The sequence below is a fragment of the Sarcophilus harrisii genome, chromosome 1 (assembly GCF_902635505.1).
Source record: "Sarcophilus harrisii chromosome 1, mSarHar1.11, whole genome shotgun sequence".
Classification (NCBI taxonomy): Eukaryota; Metazoa; Chordata; class Mammalia; order Dasyuromorphia; family Dasyuridae; genus Sarcophilus; species Sarcophilus harrisii.
In genome coordinates this window covers 551,643,776-551,660,553 of record NC_045426.1, presented here as the reverse complement: position 1 = coordinate 551,660,553, position 16,778 = coordinate 551,643,776, and the positions used below count along the sequence as shown (strand labels likewise).

The following is a 16,778-nucleotide window of genomic DNA, read 5'->3' as shown; positions in this document are numbered from 1 at the left end:
TCTTCTAACTTTAGATCCAAGGGGTAAGATGGAAATCAGGGGAAGGTAGTTATTTTCTTTGTATGATGCACCATACATAATGCTGGAGAAACTGAACAAGATAGAGATTAGAGAGTATTTAATAATTCATTTAAAAGGGAGAGATTTACTGGGACCAAATGGATCCATGGTTTGGTCCTAGGGCTGAATGAGACTATCATCTCCAAGAATCCAGGAAACAATGAGAGTTCTCAATGATCTATATACACATGGCTCAGACTCAGGGGGTAGACTGAGGCAGGGGCGGAGTCAGAGTGCTGAGAATGGAAACAAGACTGACAGGGCGGGGTGAGCCTCTGGAGAGGGATGATATAATAGGGGAAGGCACTCCGTACATGGGGAGAGGCATCTTGATAAGATGGTATCTGACATTCTGGTAGCTTGGGATAGGGAGAGGCATTCTGATATTCTAAAACATAAGATCTTTTATCCTTATCAAATATTCTGATAAAAAGGGAGGGGAGGTTTTGTAGGACTGAGAAGCAGAGAAACTGAGTCAGGTCAGGATAATTAGAGAAACTGAGAACTGTGACATAACATTCCACACTCTCTTTCTTCTGAATATTCAAATCTTTGAATTACCTTCCTCTAGAAGGTTTTAGCACCCTAATTTTGACCAATCCTATGTAAAGCAAATAAACCAAACTAAAACTAGAAACATGCAAGGACTTATGGCAAGGACCAGTCTCCCTGATAACCCCAGAATTATTAGCATCAAACAGCATTCCTCATTTAGGGAGACACACAGGCTTCCCTGTTAAGATCCTCTACAGTTGGGGAGCATCTCAGCCAGAGAATCCAATTTGAGATGAACAGTTCCCTGTGAGTTAGGTCTGTGGTCATTTGTGCATTTAACTCAGCCTCTGCTTATATAGGGAGTAGCAGTGCTCAGGACAGTCTTACTGCCCATCCTAAGAGGGCACCCCAAGTCTAGCAGCACATGTATAACATGTCATATTGTTTACCATCTTGGGGGGAAGGGGAGAATTTGGAACTCAATTTTTTTTAAATGTTAAAAAAATTTTCACATGTAATTGAAGAAAAGATAAAATATTATTTTTAAAATTGTTTTTATTGCCAAAATACATATAAAGATAGTTTTCAACATTAACTCTTTGAACACCTTGTATTCCAAAGTTTTCTCTCTCTTTCCTCCCCCCCCCCAGACAGCAAATAATCCAATATGTTAAACATATACAATTCTTCTATACATATTTCCACGTTTATCATGCTGCACTAAAAAAATCAGATAAACAATAAAAAAATGTAAAAATACTATGTTGTGATCCTCATAAGGTCGTCTTTCTGGATGCAGATGGCTCTCTTCATCACAAGTTTATTGGAATCTGCTTGAAAAGAGCCATGGCCATCAGAATTAATCATCACATAATCTTGCTTTTGCTATGTACAATATTCTCCTGGTTCTCACTTCCCTTAGCATCAGTTCATGTGGTTCTCTCCAGGCCTTTCTAAAATCATTCTGCTCATCATTTCTTATAGAACAATAACATTTCATAACATTCATATACCACAACTTATTCAGCCAATCCCCAACTGATGGGTATCCACTCAGTTTTGAGTTCCTTACCACTCCAAAAAGGAGTCCTTTTCCCTTTTTTATGATCTCTTTGGGATACAGGATTGGTAGAAACACTGCTGGATCAAAGGGATTATCACAGTTTGATAATCCTTTGGGCATAGTTCCAAATTGCTTTCCAGAATGATTGGATCAGTTCATAACTCCACCAACTTTGTATTAGTGTCCCAGTTTTCCCACATTCCCTCAAACATTTTTATTATTTTTTCTTGTCATTTTAGCCAATCTGAGAAGTATGTAGTGGTACCTCAGAGTGGTCTTAATTTGCATTTCTTTAATTAATAGTAATTTAGAGCACCTTTTCCTATGACTAAAAATAGTTTTAATTTCTTCATCTGAAAATTGTCTATCCATGTCCTTTGACCATTTATCAATTGTAGAATGGCTTGTATTCTTATAAATTTGAGTTAATTCTCTATATATTTTAGAAATGAGACCTTTATCAGAACCCTTGTCTGTAAAGATTTTTTCCCCCAATTTTCTGCTTCCCTTCTAATTTTGTCTGCATTGATTTTGTTTGTACAGAAGCTTTCTAACTTAATATAATCAAAATTATCCATTTTGTATTTTATACTGTACTTTAGTTCTTCTAGTTTTTTTCTTTTGGAAATATCTTCCTTCTTCACAGATCTGAGAGGTAGATTATCCTTTGTTCTTCTAATTTGCTTATAATATCATTCTTTATTTCTAAATCATCAACCTATTTTGACTTTATCTTGGTATAGGGTATTAGGTGTTAGTTAATACCTAGTTTCTGCCATATGATTTTCCAATTTTGCCAGCAATTTTTGTCAAATAGTGAGTTCTTATCCAAGAAGCTATGCTCTTTGGGTTTATCAAATACTAGATTACTATAGTCATTGACTATTGTGTCTTGTGAAGCTAACCTATTCAACTGATCAAATACTTTATTTCTTAGCCAGTACCAAATGATTTTGATGACCATTGCTTTATAATATAGTTTTAGATCTGGTACAACTAGGCCACCTTCATTTGCTTTTTTTTCATTAATTCCAGTGAAATTCTTGACTTTTTGTTCTTTCAGATGAATGTTGTTACTATTTTTTTCTAGCTTTGTAAAGTAGTTTGATTGGTATGGCACTGAATAAGTAGATTAATTTAGGTAGAAATCTCATTTTTATTGTATTAGCTCAGTCTATACATGAATACTTGACATTCTTCCAATTGTTTACATTTGACTTTATTTGTGTATAAAGTGTTTTATAATTGTATTCATATAGTTCCTGACTTTGTCTTGGCATGTAGACTTTCAAATATTTTATATTACCTATAGTTATTTTAAATGGAATTTCTCTTTTTATCTCTTGCTGCTGGACTATTTTGGTAATATAGAAATACTGATGATTTAGGTGAATTTATTTTGTATCCTGCAACTTTGCTAAAGTTGTTCATTGTATCTAGTATTTTTTTAGTTGTTTCTCTAAGTATACCATCATATCATCTGCAAGAGTGATAATTTGGTTTCCTTATTACCTACTCCAATTCTTTTAATTTCTTTTTCTTCTCTCATTGCTAAAGATAACATTTCTAATACAATATTGAATAATAATGGTGATAGTGGGCAATCTTGTTTTACTCCTGATCTTATTGGGAATATGCCTAGTTTATCCCCATTATATTTGATGCTTATTGATGGTTTTAGATAGGTGGTACTGATCATTTTAAGGAAAACTCCATTTATTCTTATGTTCTCTATTGTTTTTTAATTAGGAATGAATGTTAGATTTTGCATCTATTGAGATAAACAAATAATTTCTGTTAGTTTGGTTATTGATATAGTCAATAATTTTCCTAATATTGAAACAGTCCTGTGTTCCTAGTATAAATTCTACTTGGTCATGGTGTATTATTCTGGTGATAACTTGCTATAATCTCTATGCTAATATTTTATTCAAAATCTTTGCATCAAGAGCAGCAAGGTAGTACAGTGGATAGAGCACCAGTCCTGAATTCAGGAGGACCTGAGTTCAAATCCGGTTTCAGACACTTCACACTTTCTAGCTGTGTAACCGTGGGCAAGTCATTTAACCCTAATTGCCTCAGCAAAAAGAAATTTTTTTTTGGATATTGGTCTGTAATTTTGTCTCTGTTTTGATCCCACCTGGTTTAGTTATCAGAACTTTATTTGTGTCATAAAAAGAATTTGATAGGACTCCTTTTTCCCCTATTTTTCCAAATAGTTTATATAGTATTGGAATTAATTGTTCTTTAAATGCTTGGTAGAATTCACTTGTAAATCCATCTGGCCCTGGGCATTTTTTCTTAGGAAATTCATTTAATGGCTTGTTCAGTTTTTTTTTTTCCTAAATGGGACTATTTATTTCCTCATTTGTTAATCTGGGAAGTCTATATTTTTGTAAGTACTTATTTATTTCACTTAGATTATCAGATTTATTGGCATACAGTTGAGCAAAATAGCTCCTATTATTACTCTAATTCCCTCTTCATTGGTGAAAAGTTTACCCTTTTTGATACCAGCAATTTGATTTTCTTCTTTCCTTTTTCTAATCAAATAAATGAAAAGTTTATATATTTTGTTGGGTTTTTCATAAAACCAACTCAGTTTCATTTATTAATTCAATAGTTTTCTTACTTTCAATTATATTAATTTCCCCCTTTAAAATATTATTAAAACTAATATTTACTCATGAGATCTGTAGTTCTAATTCCAACTTTTCCACTAACCAGATATGCACTTTTGACTTAGTCTTTGGCCTTTAGTTTTCTCATTTGTAAATGCAAGTACTACATATAACTAAAGCTCTACTTCACCATGTGATAAAATTGTTGCAATTAAAAAATGCTTTCAAATATTTTCCAACTTATCTTTTTATTCTAAGAGAAAGTATGCCATACTAGAAAGAGCACTGGCCTTTGAGAAGGAAACTGAAGTTTAAATCCTGACTCTTAACACTTTTTATCTATATAATACATGCAAAAGCCACTAATTTCTAAGTCACTAATTATTTCTAAGTCTCAGTTTCTTCATCTGTAAATTGGAATTGCTATCACTTTTACTATATATCTCATTGATTTGTAAGGAGGAACATATTTTAAGCTTTAAATAAATATAAAAGTAAGTTATCATTATAGCAAGTATTTTAGCTACATCTTTTTTGTAAATACAGTAAGTCTCTAACAGCCAAAAATAGATTTTCTTTAAATTTTTTGAAGACAGAAGTATTCCTTTGATACTTCATTTGGCAACTAGGTGACCCCTGGTCTTCAAAAACTATGTCAGTGATGCACAAGCTCTGATAAATCCTAACAGTAACAATACTTCATATTTGTATAGCATCTTGAAGTATTCACATCATTTTTCACACATTATCTCAGTTAATTTTTCAGAACAATTCAGAGGTTAAGTACTACAGAGATTATTATTTCATTTGAAAAATGAAGAAACTCAAGATCAGAAAAGTTAAATGACTTGTCCAATGTCCCTTAACTAAATAAGTATCTGAGATAGCATTTAAACCCAATTGTCTCCTGAATCAAAGTCTAACATACTTTACAATATTCCTTGTGTTCTTGACTATGAGGATAGGTTCAGACCATATGTTTGTCTTCCAAGGATCAGCCTATCTAAATTAAAAAAGATTTTTCATCAGATCAGATGATTGTCCATGAAATACAAAAAAATTGTCATAACAATTCATGAAGCCATCTATTAAGATATGGGTTATGATCTATGTCAGGGGAGGGAGTATCTGCACTAATGACATCATGGACCACAAAATTATTGCAATCACCACTTGAAAAATGTGTGGTCATGCTCTCCAAATTATAATCAGTTTTTTGAACCGTTCAGAGTATTCTTCAGAAATCCTCATTCTCACATGTAAAGAGCTGATCTACTTGATCAGTATAATTGTTTTCAGGGGCCAAACCACATCGATACACATCCCAAGCTTCTACTCGTTCTCCCTTGGTTGGAAGTGATTCATCAATATATGGCAAAATGGACTTACTCTCTTGACAGTCATCTTGCAACTTGACTTCTGGATAGACAGTCCTTGGGGTACAATCCAACATATGACTACAGCTCTGAAGATTTTTCACATCACATACGTTGTTGCTGTATTTCACAACAGGTGATTTATAGGCTTGATAGGATACTTTAGTAGTGGTAGTGATCACTGTTTGCAGAGCTGGAGCTGCTGGTGAGGCATTCCCTAGGTACCTGCAGGAATACTCTGAATTATAATAAGGGTGAGTGGTAGAAGCCTGGAATTGTCCAAGGTCATTCCTCTGCCCATAGACAGTTTTCCCAAGAGTTGCTTTCCTCCCATGATGTTTACTGGAGACATCCAAGTTCCTATCATGGGTACTAAGTGAATTGACACTACACTGTCCATTGAGATAAGTCCAGTCTGTATCACTGTGTTTTTTACTAGAATCTTTGTAGAGATTGGGAAATGGGCTAGAGTTTATGTAATTGGGGACTGTAATTTCATAGCCACAAGTTGGCCTAGGCACATAGATTCTAGGATTTGGACATTTCTGAAAGGGAGGAATTATGTCTTCTTGAAAGCAGGCTGAGTTGTAGAGAGCTTTGTAGGAATCAGATTTTTGGAAAGAAGAGTAAGGCTGAGCTAGAATAGGAAAGCTGGTGTCTGTAAATATATTGAATCCTTCTAGATTTTCTGAGCTTGACAAAGTATTTGTGAAATGACCACTGGCATCTTGATACTGTTCAATCTGAAAAATAAAGCATAGGCAAATGAATAAAATGACTCGAATGTTTTAACATGTAAATGATAGCAATAACCTGTATTAGTTTTGCCCCAGTACACTTCTTAATTAGGAAAAACAGCAAAAGATTATAAGAATAACCTCACTGGAAGAAAAGCATTCTGAAATGAATAATGTATCTTTCAAACAGATTAAGATGCAAAATCTCATTATCTTCTATGTTAACATTTTTGTGGAAATTATATTTTCTTTATTCCATATCAACAATTGTTGTTGCTAGCTTCTGAGACTTGAAGAAAAGGCAGACTTCAGAAATTTCATAGGAAGATCATTTTAAAATAGCAATTCCAAACAGTAAATCACCAAAGATTAACTCATTTAACTTCCCTGTACTTTGATTTATTTAATTGTAAAACAAGAGGGGTAGAGTAGGTGGCTTTTAAGGTCCTTTCAACCATTTATTTCTATAATCTATCTAATCTTATTTCCTACCTACTACTTAATATTTATTATCATCTTCCTTCCCTCATATGCTGATCAGGTCAATCTCATTGTCACCCATAAGTGAGAGTGGGTTAATGGTCCCTTCTTACTCAGGTTGTTCCAGTCCACACAAAACATTCTCTTTCCTCAACTTTTGTTTTATTGATTATCAGAACTTCAGAGTTTAGTACTCAATTATTTACTGATTGTATCTTGTCTTTTATAATTTGTCTCCTTGATTAAGGAAAAAAGCTATTAAAAATAAAGAAATAAAGGTCCTATATTTTTTGTGTACTCTTCAGTGCAAGGCACAGCACTGAGCACAAAACAGATTGATTATCTGAATTTGAGCTAAAGCAGGGAGAACTTCTCAGACTTTTAAGGCTAGCTAATTAAAAATAACTAAACTTGCATTTCCATCGGTAGTACATAATTTTTATCTACTCCTTAGGTCAAGTTAAGATTTAATAAGCAGATGTGAGAATGTGGTGATTTCTCTCATATTGTAGTAGAACTGTGTGGAGAGAGCAGAGCAGAGCAATTGATTATATAGGACAGAGCTACACAGGAGATCCCCTACTATAGGGAAGAATGACAATACTATATTAAGTGGCCTCTGAGGAGCTATGATTTGCAAAAGACCATATAGCAGAACAAGAATCTAAATCCAGGCCCCTTGACTCCCAATTCAATACATTGCTTGTGCCATTGTTCATAGTAACATAGTAACATTGGGTACACCAAAAAACTGTCCTTGGAAAATAGGTTTTCCTGGATTGAATTGCCAGAAAATTTTTGCCTAGTCCTTAAGTCAGTAGAATGAAAGACTCCCTAAAATGTGTATTAATGTGCTTATTTTTGTATTAACAATTAAAAAAAAGAGTAATCTCAAATTCTTTCTTCCCCTCATTTTCCTTGCCTCAATTGATCACTCCATCAACAAGCATTCATTAATCAACTATTATGTCTTACCATTGGACCCAGATGGCTCTAAAGAGAAAAGTGAGGCAGGTGACCTTGTACAGCCCTTCCTTGCTTAAATATAATTCACTTGCATGTCATGGTATCACCTCCCTGATGTCATAGTCCCCTTTGAGAATGAAGGACAAAGCAAATATCCCCAGCATGATAAAATGTGGAAACAACATATGTACAAATAAGTAATGTAATCTTACCAACCTCTTAGAGTTCTAATGAGTATAAAATGAAAATAAAAATATAAAGTAGCTAATTAAAATCAGAAACAGGAGGTTTTTTTTTTCTTTTTTTCAGGATGTCCCCATATTACTATAGTTAGTATATTGTCTCAAGAAATGAAGAAACAAGTTTACACTTTTTAAACTCTAAAGCATCGTACAAATATAAAGTAATACCTGTGACTCCATGTTCCTCTTTTTTTGAATCTGGTGAGAGGATATTTGTCTTTTAATAGCACTTCTTCTTGCTTCTGTTTCTGATTTACTTTCTGGTCTTGGATGATCATGAACTCCTTTGGCCTGCATCAGTTCAAAATATTAATCATGCATGTGTTTACCTAAGCCTAGATAGGAGCTAAACAGTTCTAAGAATCCTAACTTTTAAAGAATATATGTAATAATAGTTTATGAGGTATTATACATAAAAGCTTTCTGTTTATCCAAAAGTCCGATTGTATAGCTATGTTGATCAAGATTCTCTATATAAACTATATTAAATGTATTTAAAATACTATTTAGGGCTATTTAGTCATGACATAAAAAGGAAGAGAAGAGAATAAACATTTGCATAGCTTTCACTATGTACCAGGCACTTTACAAATATGATTTTATTTGATTTTTACAATAACTCTGAAAGTATTGTTATCTTTATTATGCAGTTGAGCAAACTTGAGGCAGAGTTTAAGTGATTTGCTCAGTCATATGAATAATAAGTACCTGAGGCTATATTTGAATTTGGGTCTTCCTGACTCTAGATTCAAAACTATATCCCCTGTGCTACCAGATATTACACTAGGAAACAGGAAATTTGGATTCTAATCCCTTCTTTCCTTTTACTCTAACCCTTAATTAGTTGTGTGACTTTGAGAAAGAAATTTAACCTCTATGGGTCTTAATAATCTTATTTAGATATCTCATAATACTCCACCTCATTGAAAGCATGGACTTAATGTATATTTTAAGATGTTTGGGTATATTTGGTACTCAAATTTATCACAACCACTTTCCACTTAGAAGTGTAGCCTTGAAAAATGATTTAATTTCTTTATTCCTTAGTTTTCTCATCTATAAGATTAGGGGTTTAGACTAGACAGTTTCTGAGGATGTTTCCCTCTCTGGACCTACAACTCTGTGTAGAATTCACCTAAATCCTTATAATAGAACATAGATTTATCTTACCTGGAAATATATTGCCTTGCCATCGAGTCTCCAGAAGTTAGTAACAGGGTAGCCACTATGACCTCGGCAAGGTATCAACTCTAAAGCTGAATTACAATTGGGACATGCTTTTTCTGCAGGATCAAGAGAAGATATTAGTGGGTCTCTCTACAATCAAAACACTGACACCACAAACTTTCCCAAATGATGGAAAGATAATAGTTATATTTCAAAATGCAGTTTGTTATCTTAGATTACTTGATCAGTGACCAAGCCATTCCATCTAAATAGCTTAACATACCACAATATCTCACCATCACTTTGTGTGGTTCCATGGTCACAAATTTCCAAGCTCTGTTAAAACCCTCTGAATTAGCTGACATAAGCATAAGAAAAGAACCAGAGAATCTGGGCTCAGTCAAATTAGTGTCACAATTTGTGAGGCTGCCTTTTCCCTCTATATTATTCATTCCTCCCTTCTATTCATCTCTGTGAAATTTATGCCCAGATTTTGCCAGCACCTTTACAACTTTCCATCTTTACTCTTTTCCCTAGAGAAACCTGAAGCAAAGGTACAAAATGATAGAGCTGTTTAAACAGAGGACAAGACATCCTTCATGGCTTCTGGAAATCTGTTTTTCTAGTCACTTACACAGTGTAATTTGAGTACTGCTCCTTCCCTCCACACCTCATAACATCCTTTTCATCTGCCTGTCACAACTGAAGATTCTTTTCTTTGTGGTGAGGCATTGGGATTGTATCTTTAGGGTGTCTTGTTAAAATGTAAACATTTGGGATGCTAATGGAAGTGGCATGCTATAGGGGGAAGAACACTGCATCAGAAGGCATGGCTTCTAGTCCTGGTTCTGTCATTTCTGTGTGACACAGAGCAAGTCATTTAGCTCTCCAGGTCCTTGTCTATAAAATGAAAATATTGGAAACTCTCAGCCCTAAAATTCCACTGCCTTGATGTATCCAATTTTAACCTTAGCTCTAATGCTGATTCCTATGTTTGGGCTATCATGGGGTATGTGGAATTGATTACAATAATCACTCCACTTCTTATCCCATTCCATACTTTGTTAAAGATATTTTGTGAATAGAACTACCATTTCTGAGAGTAGATAGGAGTCAAAAAGAGCTATAAGTGCAAGGAGGAATAGAATTAAGATCTCATTGTAAAAGGAGTATTATTCTGAAATCAGTATTTCTCCATGATAGTTAAAAGAAAAGTAGGATGATACTTTGGTATTTTTAGTCCTGGAATAAAGAGTCACTTATTATTTTATGAAATCATGAACATGGACAAATGTGAATGGTATTGAGCAAAACTGTGGAATAGATGAAGTTTGTTTTTTCTTACTTAGGAGAATCTCTCTCTTTTGGCCTCCTTAGGTCCCTGAAGGAGACTTTCCCACAGGGAGATAGCTGCCCTCAACTTAGAAGACATCAAGCAAACTTTATCTGCTCTACAATTTTGCCCAAGAACAATTGTGTCTACCCATGTTCACAATTTCATCAAATAATATGTGACCCTTTATCTGAGAAATTAAAATCTTAAAGCATCACCCCATTTCCTTCCCATCACTGTAGAAAAATACTCATGTCAGAATAATGCTCCTTTTACATTGAAGTCCTACTTAAGGTCCTCCGGTGGGACCTTTAGTAATTCATTTAACTCCTTCAGTTTCCTCATCTGTTAAATAAGGGTGCTAAATAAGATGTTGTCTAAAGCCCCTTCGAGATCTAATATTATGACTTTGAATTATCTTTTCCTGTGCCGCCCTCCCCTCTCCTCTCTTCTTTTTTCCCTTTTCCCCTCCATCCCCTATTTCCCTCCTCTCTGGCCCTATCTTACTTTGCTGCTTTTGCCGGGCTTTGTCACAGATGGCAGGCCGAAGTTGTAGCTTTGAACCATCTGGTAGGTAACAGCTCCCTGCACACACTACCACGCCAAGGCAAGATTTCTTGAGGATCAGGCAATTGTGGTTGTTGGTATTCCTCATGGCCCAGCCACTGAGATGACGTTGAGCATTCTTCTCATCTCCTCTATAGATGAAACGCACATAGCCATCTGGCCATTCTCTGAAGTGATCAAATTGTTTAGGCTCCTGAAAGGCATGGGAAAATGGAAGGTGGGAGTTAGGAAATGAAGAAGAGAATGAGATACAGAAGAATAGAGAAGGAAGAAAGAGACAGAAAAAAAGAGAAAGCATTAGATAAAAGTTAACTAGTATAGAAAAAACTAAATGTCCAATCATCTATCTACTACATTAACAAAGGATTCAGAATTTACATTAAGGAGAACCTGTTCCTTGGAAAGCCAAAAAGTCACTTGCAAAGATTTACATGAACTGAGGCAAAGTGAAGAGAGCAGAACCAAGAGAACATTACACAGTCATAGCAATGTTGTATAATGATCAACTTTGATTAACTTTCTCAGCAATACAATGATCCAAAGACTCATGATGAAAAATCCTATCCATCTCCATAAAGAGAAATGATGGAGTCTGACTACAGATCAAAGTATACTATTTTTCACTTTCTTTTCTTTTGGTGTGAGGTTTTTTGTTTTTTTTTTGTCTTTTTAAATAACATGACTAATATGGAAACATGTTTTGCATGATTGCACATGTATAAATTATAATTTATATCAAATTGCTTACTGTCTCAGGGAGGGGGAAAATGAAGACAGTAGGGAAAGAATTTGGGACTCAAATTTAAAAAAATAAATGTTAAAATTGTGTTTACATGTAATTGGGAAAAATAAAATATTATTACAAATAAAATTTTAAAGCTGAAAGAGGAGATTATTTTGGCAGAGAATAAGAAGTCACCTTATTTATGTCTCAAGTACAACATAGTCGGATATTAGCAAGAGCACTGGGCTTTTATTCAAGGTTTGAATCTCATCTCAGTCATTTATTAGAAATATGAACTTGGGGAAATCACTTCATTTCCCTAATACTTATTTCCCTCATCTGCAAAGTCCTTCCCGCTTTAAAATTCTCCAAGTTCCTCACAGTTCTAAAATTCTTTGATTTCATGAAAATATTTCCAAGTCCACGATAATGAATAGTGTTGAACTTGAAATCAGGAAGTATTGCATTCTAATCCTGTTCAGACAAGTACTAGTTGTGTGACCCAGGAAAAGTCATTTAACTTATCTCAGACTCAATTTTCTCATCTCTAAAATGGGGTGCCTCTCTCATTGGATTATTGTGAGAATTATACAACAAATTAACAAATTCTAGAGCTAAAAGATATCTTTTTTGATGAGAATGAACTCTTAAGCCACATGAATATTTGCAAATAAATGCCATTTTATTAGGATGAGACACATTAATTAAGAAAAATAATTTTCCTTAACTCTGAAAAAGATCTTTTTTCTAAGACATATAGAGAATCAGCAAAACTATATAACACCAAGAATCAATCCCCAACAGTTCAAAATATATGAACAAACAATTCATAAAAGACTGTACCAAATCATTAAGAAACATGAAAATTGAAAAAAGAATTTATGGTATCAATTTATACCTGACAAACTGGAAAAGATGACAAATGCTGGAAATAACAAACTGGAAAAGATGACAAATGCTGGAAATAATCAATATGGGTAGGGCTGTGGGGAGACTGACCCACTATTACATTGTTCATGGAGCTCTGAACTGGTCTAACATTTCTGGAAAGAAATTTAGAATTATGTTTTTTAAAAGCAACTAAAATATCTTCATGGAACTCAAAGACAGAAAGGTTACATATTCATGCAAATATTCATATCAGTATTATGTGTGGAAGCAGAGAACTATAATCCATTCGTTGGTAAATAAACTCTAGTACGAGAATGTAATGGAATTCTCTTATACTCAAAGAAATAGTGACTATGAAGAATTCAAAGGCATTTGGGAAGTCTTTGGCAGCTAAGTAGTACAGTAGAAAAAGTTCTGGATCTAAAGTCAAGAGGATAGAAGCTCAAATTTAGTCTCAAACACATACTAGCTATGTGACCCTGGGAATATCATTTAACTTTTATTTACCTCAGTTTTCTTGCATGTAAAATGGAAGTAGTAATAGGATCTACCTCTCAGAGATGTTATAGATTAAAGTGAAATAATATTTGTATAATACTTTGCAAATTTTAAGGTACTATATGAATGTTTATAATAATGATAATAATAATAAATGCAGAGTGAAGTAAACAGAACCAGGAAAATAACAATGTAAACAGAAGGAAATATAAAATGAAACTGAATGCTATATTTATAATGATGAAACTTGATTTCCATTTCAATACATGAGAAAATGTACTTTTCTCCCTCCCTCTCTGCTTAGTGAATAACTGGTCAGTTTTAGTGAGTTATTTTTTTGTTTGCTTAGTTGTTTTAATCTTTGTTTCAAGGGAAAGATTTTAGAATAGGTTAAGAGAGGGGACACATTGGGAAATGAATGTGATATTAAAAAAAAGATCAATAAAAATTAAAAACAAATTAATGCTATCCCCGAGGAAAATTAAACCAGAAAGACATGCTGAAAACTTTGATTTCAAGCGTTATATCTTAGAATGAATTAGGGATTAAGTAATGTCTCAATTATCAAGAAACAGGTTAGCTTGATGGGAATAGGATATAGAAAATTTTGTGTGTAACAGCTTTGGGTTTGGAGGCAGAAAACTAATCTTGTCCTTCCAGGAAGATTTCATCACAAAACCAAATGGAGAATATGTTCAATGTCCAAAACTGAGAAAAAAATTTCAGAAGTGGGATTCATTTTCTATATGTTGAATTCTCACTTTTAAAAATCCAAATATCCTCCTAACAACTTAGTGACATTTTAGTATTTCTGGAAATATATCTATTCTCTACCTAAGAGATAAAAAAAAAGAAAGAAGAAAAGAAAAAAGGAAGAAGAGAAGAAGGAAGGAAGGAAAAAAGAAAGAAAGAGAGAGAGAGAGGAAGGAAGGAAGAGAAAAAAAGGAGGGAGGGAGAAAGAGGGGAGGAAAGGAGAGAGGGATGGAGGGAAGAAGGGAGGGAGGAAGGGAGAAAGAAAGAAAGAAAGAAAGAAAGAAAGAAAGAAAGAAAGAAAGAAAGAAAGAAAGAAAGAAAGAAAGAAAGAAGGAAGGAAGGAAGGAAGGAAGGAAGGAAGGAAGGAAGGAAGGAAGGAAAGAAAGAAAGAAAGAAAGAAAGAAAGAAGGAAAGAAAGAAAAGAAAGATGGAGGGAGGAAGGAAGGAAGGAAGGAAGGAAGGAAGGAAAGAAGGAAGGAAGGAAGGAAGAAAAGAAGGAAGGAAGGAAAGAAGGAAGGAAGAAAAAAAGGAAGGAGAGAGGAAGAAAAAGAGAGGAGGAAGGAAGAACTAACATTTATATAGTGCTTACTATGTGCCAGGAATTATGTTAATCACTTTCTGATTATTATTTTATTTGACCACAGGAACTCTCCCTTTCTCTGGAAGAGAGAACTAATTATATTTATTTATTTAAGAACTCAGTCTGGTTTTGATGGCTATCAAAATTAAATGCTTTCATAGGATTTAAAGCTGGAAGAGACCTTGGAGATCATCTACTCCAATCCCTTAAATTCATAAATGATGAAACTGAAGACCAGGGACTCACCCATGGACTTAATACAATAAAGAATTCAATATTTTAGGATTATAGTTACACACCAATTTAGTGAAAGAGAGAGGGCGCTTAGATCTCTTGTATCCCAAGACAATGTTCTTTCCCCTGGCCCACATTTTCTATGAAGTGGTGAGGTTAAGGTTTTCTGAATATCAGTTTCCTTACCTCATCAAATGAAATGATTTGATTAAATAATTCCTAATGTCTAATTGCCTTCAAATTCTTTTTCCTTATGATTTCCTATAAACTCTAGGTCTCTGGACTACAAGCCTATGACTCAACTAAACAAAACTACCTCTCCTTCTCCTAAATTGTAGTTATTTTCTAAATATATAGAATCAGGCTCCATTTAGTCCAATATCTTCATTTTACAGATTGGAAATGTCTTTATAGTTTTTTTAAGGATCACATAAGGAAGTCACTTACGCTATTTTTATACCCCAAATGTCTAATTACTTGACTTGTTCACTAATTTTGAATTCTTTTAACTTTTGACTGGTTCAAAAAAATAAATCAATCAGTAAACATTTATTAAGTGCCTAATACTATACTAAATTCTGTGAATATAAAAACCACACACACACTTTTCCCTCACACTTTCCCTCCTAAACTTAGTTTAGGAGAAACAACATGTTTCTTCCAAAATTTAAATCCATCCTTAAGAAAGGCAGCATGGTTGCATATATTCAAAAGAATAATATTTAGATTTTGAGAGCAGTTTGAAAAGTAGAGAAAGAAAAAGATTTGAGCCTTGACAATACTACTGTTACTCCTTTGAAATGGATGGGTTGAGGTCTGATGAAGAGACTGGTAAATTTGAATAAATTTAGTTGCATTGTTTCATAGTCACATCTCATGTTTTTCCTTAGAAGTAATAATATATAAATCATATGAAACAGATTTTAAAATCTTTTCTGTTCATTTCAAGAAAGACACAAGCTTTCTTTTTCTACTGGAGAAGCTTTTGGGAGAATCAGGATGTGGAGATCAGAGATGCATTTCTGTTCTCTTTCTTGTTATATTTCAATCTAATCACTTCAAAATTGCACAGAAAAAGTGAAATTTCTGAAAGTTGATCTGTTGACAGAAGGGGTAGTTTCTATCGATTTTGAGTGCAAGGGATTTAAGAGCTTATTTCTGAAAAATAGGAAACTGGACCTAAATTTGGGGCCTTTATTCTGATAAAGGGTATCTATGCAAAGTAAAACTAAATAGCGGGTAAAAAGATAGATAGGTAGATAGATGTACATTTCTGCCTTTCTTTTGAAGGAAAACTCTAGAAGCTCAATAGATCTAGCTCTTCAACACAATTCTCACTTACTTGAGGCATTTTGGGATCATTGATGTCCCAGTTAAGTTTCATCCCGTAGGAACACGTGCAGTCCACCTCCTCAAAGGCATCCGTTGCCATTTTCGACCTTCTCTTTCTCTGCTTTCTTTATTCCTTCTTGGCCCAAGGTAAAACAACTCCACCTAACCCCCTGATCCAGAGAATAAAAAAACAAAAATCAACAATAATTTTCAAATTCAAAAGGAATTTGGAGACGTTGATTTTGTTTTTTTGTTTTTGTTTTCTTAATAAAATAAAAAGAGCTAAATTTTAGAAATTAAGGAAGTAAGGGAGAGAAGGGAAAGCATCTCCCAAGGAGAAGGTAAAGCGCCTGGGGAGACTGAGCTGTGTTCCAGTTCAGGACTTTGGTGCTGAAGAGGACAGGCTGCAAGGATGAAAGCCCAGTATGCACACTTCACCACCAGCCAATGGAGGCTCCCCCTTGATTTATGTAGACTGAGAAGGGAGGGCAGGTTTTTCTCCCCGCCTTTTCTTTGCCCAAAGTCCTGTCACTCCTGAATTGTAGATCTAATCAGCGAACAGACCCCTGAATCCCTCACTACTTTGAGAGACTAGAGGGAGTCTGAATCAGGAACTCTCAGTTGAGGGGGACTGGACGCAAGAGAGCACGTCTAGTGTG

General features: G+C 34.3%; 1 protein-coding gene and 1 long non-coding RNA gene across 2 annotated transcripts in view; one reads left to right on the top strand and one right to left on the bottom strand.

Moving 5' to 3' along the window:
* Window positions 1-11,000, top strand: part of LOC116420642 — a 47,259-nt gene extending 36,259 nt beyond the window's left edge. Inside the window, exon 4 of the long non-coding RNA XR_004231023.1 lies at window positions 10,585-11,000. This is a non-coding gene — a long non-coding RNA (uncharacterized LOC116420642). The remainder of the gene's footprint in view (window positions 1-10,584) is intronic.
* On the bottom strand, window positions 5,457-16,219 carry GCM2 (glial cells missing transcription factor 2). Its single transcript, XM_003760187.2, has 5 exons — window positions 16,130-16,219; window positions 11,048-11,300; window positions 9,211-9,323; window positions 8,209-8,331; window positions 5,457-6,358 (listed from the first exon to the last, which is right to left on the bottom strand). The coding sequence occupies exons 1-5, from the start codon at window positions 16,217-16,219 to the stop codon at window positions 5,477-5,479; spliced, it is 1,461 nt and encodes a 486-aa protein (XP_003760235.1). The 3' UTR covers window positions 5,457-5,476.
* Window positions 16,220-16,778: the final 559 nt, after the last annotated feature.

Bases quoted from the DNA above. Each gene is read 5' to 3' on its own strand.
- GCM2 (XM_003760187.2), bottom strand. From the start codon at position 16,219: ATGGCAACGGATGCCTTTGAGGAGGTGGACTGCACGTGTTCCTACGGG. The intron at 11,301-16,129 runs GTAAGTGAGAAT...CATGCCTTTCAG, and splicing joins ATGATCCCAAAATGCCTCAA to GAGCCTAAACAATTTGATCA. The intron at 8,332-9,210 runs GTAAGATAAATC...GAACTGATGCAG, and splicing joins GCAAGGCAATATATTTCCAG to GCCAAAGGAGTTCATGATCA.